The sequence below is a fragment of the Oncorhynchus mykiss genome, chromosome 26 (genome assembly GCF_057628025.1).
Source record: "Oncorhynchus mykiss isolate SJ-2025 chromosome 26, ASM5762802v1, whole genome shotgun sequence".
NCBI lineage: Eukaryota > Metazoa > Chordata > Actinopteri > Salmoniformes > Salmonidae > Oncorhynchus > Oncorhynchus mykiss.
Genome location: NC_143047.1, coordinates 14,343,713 through 14,359,388, shown reverse-complemented (window position 1 = coordinate 14,359,388; position 15,676 = coordinate 14,343,713). Strand labels below are relative to the sequence as shown.

General features: G+C 44.4%; 1 protein-coding gene across 2 annotated transcripts in view; it reads right to left on the bottom strand.

Moving 5' to 3' along the window:
- Positions 1–15,676, bottom strand: part of LOC110506433 (amyloid-beta A4 precursor protein-binding family A member 2) — an 86,120-nt gene that overhangs the window by 5,659 nt on the left and 64,785 nt on the right. The window contains exons 4-10 of one of the 2 annotated variants that reach the window (XM_021586033.3): positions 15,011–15,091; positions 10,812–10,851; positions 9,734–9,879; positions 5,971–6,006; positions 3,823–3,909; positions 1,734–1,919; positions 147–326 (exon numbers count right to left, since the gene is read on the bottom strand). In XM_021586033.3, coding sequence (XP_021441708.3) covers positions 147–326; positions 1,734–1,919; positions 3,823–3,909; positions 5,971–6,006; positions 9,734–9,879; positions 10,812–10,851; positions 15,011–15,091 — 756 coding nt within the window. The remainder of the gene's footprint in view (positions 1–146; positions 327–1,733; positions 1,920–3,822; positions 3,910–5,970; positions 6,007–9,733; positions 9,880–10,811; positions 10,852–15,010; positions 15,092–15,676) is intronic. The other variant, XM_021586036.3, reaches the window with a different exon arrangement.

The following is a 15,676-nucleotide window of genomic DNA, read 5'->3' as shown; positions in this document are numbered from 1 at the left end:
GACTGCCTCACTGCTCATCAGAGATTCTTTCCTACTAAGCAAGATGTCACTGTCTGAGCATCCAAAAGTCCTCAGAGAAGTGGATTGCACAGTGCATCTGAGGCACCATTATTCAGTTACCTCATACAGATAAATGAGAGCCAAACCTCTTTGCAGTTCTCAGAGTTTGAGAAGTGGATGAGGTCATCGTTGTACATCTCCTGTGTGTTGATGATGTCACTGTACTCCTTCTGACTCAGGTCCTCTGGGTTGATGCCGTTGGCCCTCAGGAACTCCTGGTAAGCCACGCTAAATGACTGCCCAATCGACTGGGCTATGAGCTGGGCCTGGAAAGCCAATGAGAAGAGAGAAAATATAATTTACCCATGAGTGTTAAGAGTCAAATTTCTGTGGTCTGAGAAGGTTTTTCCCTTCTAGTAATTATATTTCTATGAAAAAAAACCAGCTATGCATTTGGCAGAAGCAATACATTTCCAATACACTGTCACAGTGACAGCAATGTGGAGAATCACACCACAGAGCAACTGGGGGATGCAGATCAATATTCATTTATGTGGTATGAATCAACGCACATAAGGAATTGCTTCACTGTTGCCAAGTACTATATGAGGTCCAATAAAAATTGAATTTAAATGTCAAAACCTATTTGTCATGTCTTCATTACTGACATATTTGGTCCATATAAATGGACCAAAACATGTTCGCACAGCTAAAGTGGTGAGCATCATGAAGCCTGGATCACTGGTGCAATGATTGCTTCATTTTCCATATAAAATGGCAAAGGTATTGATTGTAAAAAGCTGATCTAAAGAGGAGAAGAAAAGGGAAGTCATCTAATTGCATATCATATATTAGGGATGTGTCTCTCCCATCCAGTTTCCCTATATTTACCTCCTACCTTCGCTCAGGCAGTTTTAGGGAATAATACGTTTTCAAAGGAAGCAAGCTGTGGTTACCCTGTTAACAAACTGACATCCAACTGCATGCTGGGCTTTGATAGACACATGAAGCACATCCTGGACTGTGGTGTGGGTGAAAATTGGCAGTATTACTGTAACAGACAGCATATCACACATTGGCAATGTCTCTGCACTGGCCGAGGGAGAGGGGGCAGTTAACCAGTGATTGAAGTTGTCATGGCGATATAAACCTGCTATTTGAGTTGTAGGAATCCCCTACCCCTAAACCATGGTACAACTCAGCCAATCCTGCCCACAACGAACGAGGACAGTAAAGCTAGTCGTTGCCCTTATCCAGACCGGTAGATCAAGGATCAGTCCTACCACATAATAGGTAGACAGTAATAAGACACTGTCGGGAGAGGCATTGACATATATCATTTCCCCTTCTGCACGGAGGCTAAATGACTCGTGTGTCAACACTCAGACTGACTGTCTTTTATAACACACCAGCTAATTAGACATGGAGAAATGGCGATTAAGAGGGACAACTGCAATGCAGGGGCAGACGCACACTGGCTAGGGAGGAGATGGGCAGAGAGACTGGCCTATCAGAGGTGGATCCTCCCAGCTCAACGTATCACAGAGGGTGTTACTGGTGAACATGTCGTTCATAATGTGTTGTTGTGACTAATCTCTGAATCAGTCACAACCCCTTACCTCGACATTTAGAAACATGTCCTGTGCCTAACCTTTCACCTAGTCCTGATCCATTCTACCACTTGATATTAGCCTCAAGGGGCAGATCACAGACATTTACACGCATTCACTTACGTCCTCAGACTCAAAGACGTGGCAGATCATCCGGTACTGTTTCTTGGCCTCTGGGGCTCCAGGTGTGGTCTCGATGCAGTCCTGGGAGGCTGTGCGCGGCATGCGGCGCCTAGCCATCAGCACCACGATGTTCCCAATGTCAGCTATGTAGGAGATGGTGCGCAGGGCGTTGTCCATCATAGTTTCCTGTGTACGCCACCACAGCAACAAACAACGAACAACTATGACGACCGAACACACCGTAACAGGTGTACTAATACACAGTATAAAAATACTAAACTATATACTGTGTTGGGTTCTGAGAATAGGAAATATAGTTATTCATGCCAGTGATTGAGTGCTGAGGTTTAGAGGGTCTACACCAGAAGTTAATGGTTATAGGAGGAAGGTATATAGTGGGGGCAACTAAGCTTGGAATGTGTTGAGTGAAGGGAAGCGATTATATGTGGCAGGCATTGATAAGGGGAGAGAGCCATGAATTAGTGATGGAGGGAGGTTGAGGTCAGGTCAGCTTAAGGGAGAAATAAAAGTTTATGGCCCGTATCACTAGTGTCCTGCCTATCAGTAAGAATGACGTTTGTACAGATGGGTAGGAGGAGACTCAGCCTATGAGGAACAGTTAAATATCAGTACTTTTGTGAAATTGTTTTTCTCTGAATGCAGCTGTATGGGCAGAATAAACTTGGTTAAGCTTTCATAAATGTCCGTTGAGTGTTCTCTGAGAATTAGAACCTAACAACTCTATTACAATTGACGCTTCGAGTAAAATAAACACACTGTGTTTTGCAAAAGCTTCAGGCGAAGTATGACAAGGTGCTTATCTTCACACGAGTGTCTGGTAGCGCCGTAGGAGGAGCGGGAACGCTCAGCTCCGTCCTGCACGCTCTTCAGCGAAACATCATTAGTCCGTCAGCAGAATTAACGATCCAATTTGTCTGTGCATGCTGCGCCTACAGCCTTTCACCTTTCTCATGGTGAGCAGCATCAACAGAGTGGCAGAACTCCATGCATTTCCACTCAGCCCATATGCTCCGTAGCAGACCAAGGCGTGGGAATCACACCTCTAATCAACCTGGGGTTCTCCAATGTTCTCATCCCTTCTGGTACACACAGACAGCAGGGGCTGAACCGAGGCATGTTTGGGGATTATTTAAAAAGATTATTCAATAGGATTGCTCTTAAATTTTCATTCACGGCACAAATGTTCAGAGTGTGTATGAAATATGACATTATTCCATCTAGGAAGTGGTAGAATTGGTATCGTAAATAAGAAAAATCACATGCAAATTCCATTGTGTTGCAACTTATGAAAGAGCAGTTCTGACTTCAATCTCTCACCAACTAACCAACCCCCATAAATCCAGACTTTTCCCATCTCGATGGTTGCGGGAAGCAGGTAGCCTTGTGCCAGGCAGGGAGTGGAATGGAGAGACACTGCATTGCAGCACATTACAGTGGGCTGTGCCAGGCAGCCAGCCCACACACTGCTGTTCTGTTCAGTCGGACTGCAACTCAACAACAGGGACACACATTCTGTTCACAGTCAGTCGGCTGGCACTCTAGTCTCTACATCAGAGATATCACTGTTAACACTACGGCTGACCCTCTCACATTGGAAAATCTTGTTTCCCATAAGACATTGAGGCATGACATCAAGAGTAAAGTGCTACACTCTACCTCATTTATTACTGCATGACTGTTCAAAACCACGTGTCAAGCATGTACTGTATGTCCTAAACAATTTGGCTTTGGAGGTGAGATGATTTCTGACTAATTAATATTGTAGATGGATTGAGTTGGGAATCAAATGGGTTGGGAATCAAATGTGTTGGGAATCCCAGTGTTTAAAACTAGCTTTCATCTTCCTGCTACGTCCCACTTTATTGACAGCTGTCTATAGAGGCTTTCTGGCTTTAACATTTCATTTATTTTTTCTAATCCTCAGTCAGAGGGAGATCAGATAATAAATATTAAATAAATAAATGATCACCCAAAATCTGTCACAAAGGCCACCGAGAGGAGTTGTGTGGCTATGGCCCCACTGCATCGGATTGGTCCTGTCAGGGCTGGAGTCGGGACCTCTACTCACCTGTGTGTCTGCGTTGAGCACTTTGATCCTCAGGGTGGAGATGAAGAGGTCCACCTCTGTCAGTGTCTGTGCGTCCCCCTCTGGGCTCTGGACGGAGACAAAAAGAGAGACAGGTGTGTCAGAGTCCCCCCTGAGGCAGGAGAGAGCGGCCCGGGTGCACATTCTCTAAGCACCCTGGCCGGGGGCTGAGGAGAGCTCACCAAGGGCCCGCGGTTAACAGGCTGCCCTCTTTAATCTCCCGTTGAGAACAGTTTTAAAGCTATTTCATAAATCATGTAGGTTGGGACCCGGCAGACTCCTGGCAAGCCTAAAGTAGGTGTTCAGTCAGTGCTGGACTATGGCTACGCCCATAGAGAACAGCCATAAAATGTACATTCATATTCCATCTCATAATCTGAATTATAACACATTGTAACACATTGATATCTACTAAAGGATTGGGTAGTAGCATTGCCATAGGATGTTGTTGTTGTTTATTGAGTGGTGGTCATGCTCACATTGTTCCACACAAAATGGATCTCTGAAGGCTACTATATCTATACAATGGGGACTAGGTGATTAATAATATGAATCTTCATGATAAATGGTCATGTGACTGCGCATGCATGACTGCATGGAATACATGTGGAATTAAAAACAGCCATCTCTGTGACAGACAGGGTCAGCATCCACATCAGAGCAGAGTGGAAGGGATTTGAGGCAGCAGCAGTGAGGGCAGGTCATATAGTCACAGAGGGACTGGCTCTGGGGCTTTACATCAATAGGTCTGACATGATGTTGGTGTGTTGAGAGTTGGCACAGATGAGAGTGGGCGCAACATGGCAGTGCTAGCTAAGCCATTACAAGCTGCCGGATGTGTGTGAATACCAGTCCCAGGCATGTGGTTTGCATTCACGCTAATCACCACGCACTGCGTGTTAATTCAATCACGTTTGATTTTGGTTAATTAACTAAGTACTGATGTGTGTATAATGAGCAGCATGATTTACATGTTTTTAAAATATGCAATATATAATGAAGCAATCCATTTGATGATATGTCTAATAGATTCAATTATAATTTGTAGTAATTCTGTGTAGGCTAGAATATTTCTTTGCATCATCAATATCATCAATGGATTTCATGTTTGCTGGCTCTGATTTTCAGAGCACAAGCTGCAGGGATGTTCCCAGAGTTCACACAGTCCAGCCTCTCAAGTGATGCATGCAGGGTAATCAGATGGAGTGGGATTATGGAGATTCTCATCATAACTCTAGTCACCTCCTCAAACTCCACGGCTCAGAGTGAGTCAGAATGAGACAGACAGACAGATGGAACAGGGAGCCGGAGGGTGAGGGTGGAGTCAGAATGAGACAGCCAGACAGACAGAGAGATGGAACAGGGAGCCGGAGGGTGAGGGTGGAGTCAGAATGAGACAGACAGACAGACAGACAGATGGAACAGGGAGCCGGAGGGTGAGGGTGGAGTCAGAATGAGACAGACAGACAGACAGACAGATGGAACAGGGAGCCGGAGGGTGAGGGTGGAGTCAGAATGAGACAGACAGACAGACAGACAGATGGAACAGGGAGCCGGAGGGTGAGAGTGGAGTCAGAATGAGACAGACAGACAGACAGACAGATGGAACAGGGAGCCGGAGGGTGAGGGTGGAGTCAGAATGAGACAGACAGACAGATGGAACAGGGAGCCGGAGGGTGAGGGTGGAGTCAGAATGAGACAGACAGACAGACAGACAGACAGATGGAACAGGGAGCCGGAGGGTGAGGGTGGAGTCAGAATGAGACAGACAGACAGATGGAACAGGGAGCCGGAGGGTGAGGGTGGAGTCAGAATGAGACAGACAGACAGATGGAACAGGGAGCCGGAGGGTGAGGGTGGAGTCAGAATGAGACAGACAGACAGAGAGATGGAACAGGGAGCCGGAGGGTGAGGGTGGAGTCAGAATGAGACAGACAGACAGATGGAACAGGGAGCCGGAGGGTGAGGGTGGAGTCAGAATGAGACAGACAGACAGATGGAACAGGGAGCCGGAGGGTGAGGGTGGAGTCAGAATGAGACAGACAGACAGATGGAACAGGGAGGAGGGTGAGGGTGGAGTCAAGGTGGCCCTTCTCTCTGTTCTTATCAGATCAGATTGTTTTTACACACCGCCTTTTTCTTGATTTTGGCAGCCTTCTGAACCCTCTGGGAGGAGACGTTGGGACAGAACAGGGTCGTCAGACACGGGACGGGAGGAGCGGCAAAAACAGAGGGCAGGAAGTAAAGAAAGTAAAAGAAAGTAAGAGACAATAACTCAACCAAACAGCAGGTGTATCATTGCTCTGAGAGGGAGAGGAGCGATGGCACAGCTGTGTTCTGCAGAAACAAATTAAAACGGCAATTAAAAGGATCATAATTGCTCTTTTTCTTTTGAATACAGCAAATCATAAAAACATGCCAAAATGAGTTGATACCACACCTTAATATCAAAGGGAAAAGGGAACTTGAGTGTAGCATATGCAAATACTCTGTCAAAGGGCTTCAGGTTCAAATGTGAAGTCAAGGCAAGGCATCCTCGGCATACCTTTCCTGTCCTGTCTTTCAGAAAATGGTGAGGAATTACAGCAGAGCCCAGCACCCTGAGATGACTTGACATGTAATTTAAGGCAACACAATGATTTAGTCCTGTATTGACGTCCGTCACCATCCCACTGAGAAATGGGATGTCAAAACTGACAGTTGGTGACTGAGTGGTTTTCAAATGGTCTAAAAACAACATATTAAGAAACCTACTGTAGGGTGGCTGACCAGAAATCACCAATTCAGTAAATTCAGTTGATTCAGATTCAGTTAAGATAGATTCAGTTAATTCAGTTGAATCAGATTCAGATAAGATTCAGATTCAGTTAATTCAGTTGAATCAGATTCAGATAAGATACAGATTCAGTTAATTCAGTTGATTCAGATTCAGTTAAGATAGATTCAGTTAATTCAGTTGAATCAGATTCAGATAAGATACAGATTCAGTTAATTCAGTTGATTCAGATTCAGTTAAGATACAGATTCAGTTAATCTCACACATCCTGTGCAACTGACGAGGTATCCCCTTTCCCAACACTGAGCCCCACAAAAATACCTTAACGCTGTATGTCAACTGCACAGGACCAGAAGGAGGGTGTGGTGAAGTCCAGACACATAAAGTCCCTCTGTTTGTCATCCCTGAGCTGAAGCTGGTTCATCTGTTCCAGTCCCATCCATCATCAGTCAGATAGACTCCGTTACTATGGCTGCCTGAGAGAGTTGGTACCACAGCTCTCTGCAAGCCAGCCAGAGGAAGGGTCAGCACTCTCTCTACCGCTTCACCATTTGCTGGGAGACAGAGCAGAGGGCAGGATCTTGCCTCTTAAACTAGTCAGTTTATTTGTGTTTGCATGGGAAGCAGAGCAGAGAATGGCCTTCAGGGATGATCCTGGGTTGTTTGTTACACATTTACTGCGCCACCTTCAGCCCTCCTAATGCAAGGCAGTCCTCCAGCTACATCCAGCTACACCCACTGCATCAAATCAAGGCAGTCCTCCAGCTACATCCAGCTACACCCACTGCATCAAATCAAGGCAGTCCTCCAGCTACATCCAGCTACACCCACTGCATCAAATCAAGGCAGTCCTCCAGCTACATCCAGCTACACCCACTGCATCAAATCAAGGCAGTCAGAAAAAGGAGTGGGCAATGAAGCTGCATAAATATTACATCAACATGAGGGGAGACAAAAAGGTCTGTATAAATAAAACCTACGACGGCATGCTATTTACCTGCAATGTTACGGTTTTTTGTTCTCTGTAGCAGTGGACTAAATATTGAGGACAGCAGTGTAATTAATCTGTGTGTGGGTTGTGGGTTTATGAGAACCATAAAATTAAACTGAGGGAGGCAGGCAGCGCAGAGCACCCTGCCCAGTCCCAGTGTTCAGGGGATGGTGTGTGAAGAACTGGTAGCTACCAACACATAACAGAGCCCGATCCCCTGCCTCCAGAGAGACATATGGCCAATTCATCTGTGGAGAGAAACATCTGTAGTTCCTCCTCAGATGAGGGGAGAGAACAAGTGGCATGCTTCCCGATGGCCTCCTCCACAGCTGAACAGCCAACGTAAAAATAATGACGAAGAAAACGCTCAGTTAAGCGTTGCCATGGTATCATCTTCAAAGGCCTTCGATGGTAGCGAGAGAACGGAAGGATTTTTTTTTGACACTGGGATGGATGGATGGAGCCAGATCCTAGCAGCAGTGGAAGAGAGGCAGGGGCCCATCACAACTCAAATATCCCTCCAAAAGATGCCAGCATTTCCCAAAGGAAAGCTGGCAGCTGTCTCAGATGGGAGGGTCACCTGCCCCAGTCTTGTGCCCGCTGAAGCAGACTGCTGCTGGACAAGAGAGTGTGCCACTGTGTCACACTGAGCTGTGGGTCAATCTGACCCACTGAGCTAACATACACTCCCATCTCTGCTTGGCAGTGACTGGCTGGCCTTGCCACAGGTGGATGTTTCTAAAAGTAGATCCCAGCCAAGTGCCAGTGGACCACCGAGTTAGGTTATAAAATATTCATGATACAGCCCAGTCCATGTTTTCATGAGAGGGAGAGGAAACGTATGGTGCCTGGACAACTCATGAACATCTGGCGTATCATCTTGGGTTGTATTTTCTTTGATCCGATAGGTATAGCTCCTAAAGTCATGTACAGCGTCTCCTTGTCTCTGGTCTCAAAAATACATTGTCAGCACACATGAACTCACTCAAGAACATTCTGTGCAAACACTATATTTGTGATCATTCGGTGATCAGACTGAGGGGAAAATGGCCCTTGTGATCATTCGGTGATCAGACTGAGGGGAAAATGGCCCTTGTGGTCATTCAGTGATCAGACTGAGGGGAAAATGGCCCTTGCATAAATGGCCTTTCAAAAGCTAGACTGCAAAAAGCAATCATAACTCCAGAGCTAGTTGAGAGCCAACCAGTAGTGAAGTGATTGAAATGCACAGTGGCGGAGTCTGTTTTGAATATGGCCATTCTCTGGCTGCTCTACATCAGTATTCATAGCAGAGAAGTCATGTAGAAAATGGGACTGAAATGGAAGGGGAAACATAACCTCTGTGAGCCAGCAATCCATTACCAACACCATGTGACACATGCTTTACCCCAATCTGGCCCAACTGGAGCCCAAATGGACTGCTAATCCAAATCTCAAACTGCTCTGACTGGGGAGATAAACAGCGTTGATGTCCATGTGGACTTAATAGGCCAATCTGGACCTCACTTGAATTAAAAAGACCAGCACCTTGCACTCACATTTGAAGTCCATTTATAAAACTGTATTTCTGTCTGCCAGATTGCAGACCATCTACAGCAAGAGGTTCCACTTAAGAGTACTAATTAAAACGGTTTCCAGCGGTTATGCCAATACTCTGTACCAGCTTTGAAGTCTCCATCAGGTTTTATATATGCCTGAAACATGAACATAAAGTTTATTCAAGATATACTAGAACTAGAAAGATCAAAGATGATTGATGAATACCTTAAGGTGTTGTTTCCTCTATAGGGCATCATTAAATCAGAGCGAAAGGACTGTAAACTAACCCACTAGGGAGGAACATGATTACACAGTACCAGTGCGTCCTACAGTACAGTAGCAATAATCCTACTAGATTGGACACAGTCTCCTGGGGTGTAAACAAACACACCAGACACCCTCACTCTGAATCTTCCAAAACGGTTCCTAGAGTCACGGTGGAAATATACCAGATCAAAACAACATCCATATGAAAAGGAAGGAAGGAAGGGAAGCTGTTTGCGGGATTTGAAACGGGTGGTGCAGTGTGTGTGTGTGTGTGTGTGTGTGTGTGTGTGATGGAAGGCCTGTCTGCTGTCTGTCCGTACCTTGACCCGGCTGACAGCCTCCTGGGCCTGCATCATGCGGATGTTCTTGGACGGGTTCCTCTCAGAGAGCAGCTGGGTGGAGCCCAGGTAGTTAGCAGCAAAGATGATGCCATCAATAAGATCTTCTGGCTCACAGGGCCCCGGAACTGACAGAGAGGGACAGGGAGAAGGGGCGGACAGAGAAACGAAGGAGCAGGAGAAGATAAAGGCTATTAGATCATACTTCTCTTGCAAAACAAAGACATCTCTGAGTTGTTCTAGCTGTAAGGCCACATACGTATGAGTATTGGTAGCCTTCTGTATGTACAACTTGAATAAATCAAACATTGAAATTCTGTAGCTGTTGGGTATTATGCAGAGAAACAATCCCGGCGGAGGCTTGAGCGGTAAAATGGCCACGGGTGGGCTGGGAGCTGAGAGAGGCACCAGGGGATTCATGTGGCTGTGTGATATGTAGACTAAGTGACAACCTCTGAGGGATACAATGCACTGTCATGATATCAGAGAGAGAGAAAGGAACAGCTCAGCCTCAAGCCCTGCTGTTCGCTGCCCTGTGGTGAGAGGGGCCTGGCGAGGAATGCCTTGAAAACATCTCGAACCAAACATACTCAAAGGCCTGGGACTGGCCTGCTTAGATACAGCCCTCCCGCATTGACGACTAACTCACTGACACGTCTGACATGATGGCTCTCAGGTAAATTGGCCAAATAAAGATAGTGAACACTTTATATGATCATTCCTCTTTACTTTCTTGTTTGTCTTCAGACTCATTAACCTGTTGTTTTCCCTCCCTCCCTCCCTCCCTCCCTCCCTCCCTCCTGATCTCATGTAACAGCTGCAAGCTCATTATTTTCTCTCCTTAATACTCCATAATCTGTCATTTTGCAACTAGATTTTGAGTGGTTATTAAGGCGCTTGATTTAGAGAGACAAATCTAATATTCTTGGAATGAGCAGATCCCTGCACCCAAAGTGATATAAGCCTCTTACAGGGAATATCTGTTTTTGATGTGGGGAATTTGATTCATTGTTGTCTTTTGATTTCACACTCAAGAGAAACAGATGTAGAGGTGCCTTACCATCAACAAAGCTGGGGAAAGACGCAGCCTTCTTTGTTTCCTGAAAAACAGAGAGTCTTGATTGAACTCTCTGAATTAGTCAAGCGGAATGAAATATGCATTCTCATTTCATGAAACTGAAAGGAAAACCCGCCTCTCTCTGCAAGGCCTTTGGCTTCCACAACAAACAACAGACCAACAAACTCCAAAAGCTTCAGTCTGTCAAAGAAGATGAAACCTTTTTGAACATCAGTTCAAAGTAGCCGATGAAATCGATACAAACCCTATTCATCAACAGATGAGGAAGAAAATGTAAGAAACGATGCAAGAACGGAATACATAGACGTGTGGTACACTCTTAGAAAAGCATGTGGTATCTAGAACCCAAAAGGGTTCTACCTGGAAACAAAAAGGGTTCTTCAAAGGGTTCTGTCCCCATAACAGAACCCTTTGAAGAACCATTTTTGGTTCCAGGTAGAACCCTTTTGGGTTCCATGTAGAACCCTTCCCACAGGGAGTTCTACATGGAACTCAAAAGGGTCCTACCTGGAACCAAAAACCGTTCTACCTGGAACCAAAAAGGGTTGTCCTATGGAGACAGCCGAACAACCCTTTTGGAACCCTTTTTTCTAAGAGTGTAGTGGTACAGATCAAAGGAAGTGCAACTTCATGGCATCGACCTGATTGTAAACAGTGGTCCGTGTTAACATGCAGGGTCATGACATGCCTACATCTTCAGATGTGAAACACAACTGTATATCAATACTTCCACAAAGCTCTGAATGAGAGAGCCACACATTAAAGCACTCTGAGTAATGGGCATCACTTTAAAGACATGCCACTCAAATGGAGGGTCCAGGCTGAAATATGTGTGGCCGTTCATTACAGTCTGCGAGGAAGGCCCAGGAGCATTATCAAACCACTTAATAACTTAAAGGGAAACAACTTCCTAGTATATCTTAGTACACTTATGCTATAGTGGCCTCCCACAAATATACAATACTTAAATGCTAACGTATGATTCTAGATGACCTCTAAAGTGAAGATGTGCCTCGCTCTGCAGTTCGGCTTTGTCTCCCGCCTTTGTGCTGGTGTGTGAATGAAAGCCTGGCCGGACAAAACGGTGTTAGGATGATAAGACTGGGTTGGGCAGGGGAGAGGGCTTTGTCTCTGAGCATCACTTGAACGGTCAGGTCAAGGTTGAGTGGTTTCCCTGATGTAAACACACAGCTTGCTGCTCTCAACCAGTGGCTTGACTGCAGAGTCAAAAAAGGGCACAGCCAATTCCCTTCCTTTCAGAGCAATGGAAGTGGGGAATGAGGATAGAAGCCTTGTATAGAATGTCCCTGAGAGAAATGTCCACAATAATAACAATGGTGATTTCCTTAAGAAAACTGGACAACCACACTGTGTTACCTGGAGACAGGGACTTCATTTATTCATAAACACAGTTCACTGATCCTCATAAATCCTCTGGCACTGGCCTTTTAACTAGGCATGAAGAGGCAGCCTTTAGTTATTATACCCCCAGGCTCTGAAATAGCCTGCCAGAGGGGGCCAAAACTGTGGACATATTTTAAGAGACCTTGAAACACATATTTTTTGCTTTGCTTTTCCTTTTAGTTGTTCAGTTTGTATCATTAAAAAAAAGATATATCTTATGTTTGTTGTGTAGTAAATATGTGACTCACCACCTGTATTCGGTCTTTTGTAACAACATTTGAAATTGTGTTTTTTACATTGGATAAAAGTAGAGACTCACAGCTTCAAAAGGATACATCATACACAAAACAATGGGAAAGTCATTCTGCTTTGAAAGTTGATAAACTTGTAAACTCACTTTTGAGAAAATGGCCTTTGAATGTTTTGGTATCTAGTGAAGAGCTCTACTTTGTCTACACCCATTCAGCATCGTTCACACCCTCTTAAGCTTTAGCCCCACCCATCTAATTTCGCTCTCAGAGCGTTTAGAGTGCACACTTGACACTCGGGCGGATGATTTGTTTACCTCTTGATAACATGAAAACAGCCTAACCAGCTCCGCTGGCAACAATTTCATTATGCTTTTTTGCCGACGTTTACTGACACCGACCATATTCAACAGGTGTTGTACACTTTAGCTTAAGACAAGTAGCTAGCAAGCTACAGTTGAAGTCGGAAGTATACATACACTTAGGTTGGAGCCATAAAAACTTGTTTTTCAACCACTCCACAAATGTCTTGTTAACAAACTATAGTTTTGGTCAGTTAGGACATCTCCTTTTTTACAACAATTGTTTACAGACAGATTAATTCACTGTATCACAATTCCAGTGGGTCAGAAGTTTAGATACACTAAGTTGACTGTGCCTTTAAACAGATTGGAAAATTACTGAAACTTATGTCATGGCTTTAGAAAATTCTGATAGGCTAATTGACTCCTTTGAGTCAATTGGAGGTGTACCTGTGGATGAATTTCAAGGCCTACCTTCAAACTCAGTGCCTCTTTGCTTGACATCATGGAAAAATCAAAAGAAATCAGCCAAGGCCTCAGAAAAACATTTGTAGACATCCTCAAGTTTGGTTCATCCTTGGGAGCAATTTCCAAATGCCTGAAGGTACCACGTTCATCTGTACAAACGATAGTACGCAAGTATAAACACCATGGGACCACGCAGCCGTCATACCGCTCAGGAAAGAGACGCTCTGTCTCCTAGAGATGAACATACTTTGGTGCGAAAAGTGCAAATCAATCTCAGAACAACAGCAAAGGACCTTGTGAAGATGCTGGAGGAAACAGGTACAAAAGTATCTATATCCACAGTAAAAACGAGTCCTATATCGACATAACCTGAAAGGCCGCTCAGCAAGGAAGAAGCCACTGCTCCAAAACCGCCATAAAAAAAAGCCAGACTACGGTTTGCAACTGCACATGGGGACAGAGATTGTACTTTCTGGAGAAATGTCCTCCGGTCTGATGAAACAAAAATAGAACTGTTCGGCCATAATGACCATCGTTATGTTTGGAGGAAAAGGGGGGAGACTTGCAAGCTGAAGAACACCATACCAACCGTGAAGCACGGGGGTGGCAGCATCATGTTGTGGGGGTGCTTTACTGCAGGAGGGACTGGTGCACTTCCCAAAATAAATGGCATCATGAGGGAAGAAAATTATGTGGATATATTGAAGCAACATCTCAAGACAGGAAGTTAAAGCTTGGTCGCAAATGGGTCTTCCAAATTGACAATGACCCCAAGCATACTTCCAAAGTTGTGGCAAAATGGCTTAAGGACAACAAAGTCAAGGTATTGGAGTGGCCATCACAAAGCCCTGACCTCAATCCTATAGAGAATTTGTGGGCAGAACTGAAAAAGCGTGTGCGAGCAAAGAGGCCTACAAACCTGACTCAGTTACACCAGCTCTGTCAGGAGGAATGGGCCAAAATTCACCCAACTTATTGTGGGAAGCTTGTGGAAGGCTACCCGAAACGCTTGACCCAAGTTAAACAAGTTAAATGCAATGCTACCAAATACTAATTGAGTGTATGTAAACTTCTGACCCACTGGGAATGTGATGAAAGAAATAAAAGCTGAAATAAAAAATTCTCTCTACTATTATTCTGACATTTCACATTCTTAAAATAAAGTGGTGATCCTAACTGACCTAAAACAGGGGATTTTTACTCTGATTAAATGTCAGGAATTGTGAAAAACTGAGTTTAAATGTATTTGGCTACGGTGTATGTAAACTTCCAACTTCAACTGTGGGTAAACAATGAACCTAACCAGGTAAACAATGTGTAAGATCACACACGTCACGTAACGTTAGCTAACGAGCCAGCCAGCTAAAGTTAGCTAGTTAAACAACAATGAACATAACGACATGATTTGGCACTACTACCCTGCTTGAATCTGGTGGGAGCTAACCAACCAGGTTCAATGTTAGCTAGCTAACATTAGGCTCTAACTAGCAGCAAAGCAAACAGCTCTGCGATACAGCTTTTATTTTCATTGTTTTTATTAGTTTTTCCTGTAAAGCACATTGTGTTGCATTCCATGTCTGAAATCTGCTGTATAAATTAAGCTTGATTTGATATGATGATAAATAAATCGGAAGAAAATCTCTTCACACCCATGACACGGGCTCTGAAGGACAAACACAGGACAGTAATAATACTGTTATGTATTCCACATAATATCATCTGTCACAATCAGTTTGGACTGCAGACAGAGACAGTTTACCTCCGGGACATTGTTGTTCTCCAGCGGCACGTTGAGGTCAGAACGCTGCTGTTTCCTGGGCTGCTCTGCACCGTTGGTCATCTGTGGGGGTTAAACCAGGGGTTAAACAGGGACCAGAGGGAAACAGAGAGTTAATAAAACGTTTCCAAGCAGACAGTAGAAATGAAAAAAAATACAAATAAATGAGCGGTCCCTCAGGGAGCGACAGTCCGATACATTTCTCTATGGGTCGGAGAAAGGGGTAGTCGTAACGTGAAAAAAACAAGGTCATGCTATTATTAGACATTAATTGAGTTCTGTGAAATACACACAGGACAACATGTTGTCTTGAGTACCACTATAGTCTTGACAGTTCACATTTACTTAGCAAAGCATGGTAAAGATTATGCAATGAAAGGTTATGAAATTGCTCTCATTTCAAATTTACATAACTCAACAACCCTTATTTTTACACAATCATAAGTCCTGATTAGTATTCAACATCTACACATCAGCTTGAGCAAACAGCAATTCAATAATAATTATATCCATTTGTTTGACAGGATAAAACAAATCTCTGCCCTGAGGAAGGAGGAAGTATCCAGCTTGAATCTGATGTTTTCAAACACTTCAGTGAGCCTTAATCACAGTACCTGAATACTGAAAGCATTCTGCAAAACATCTACA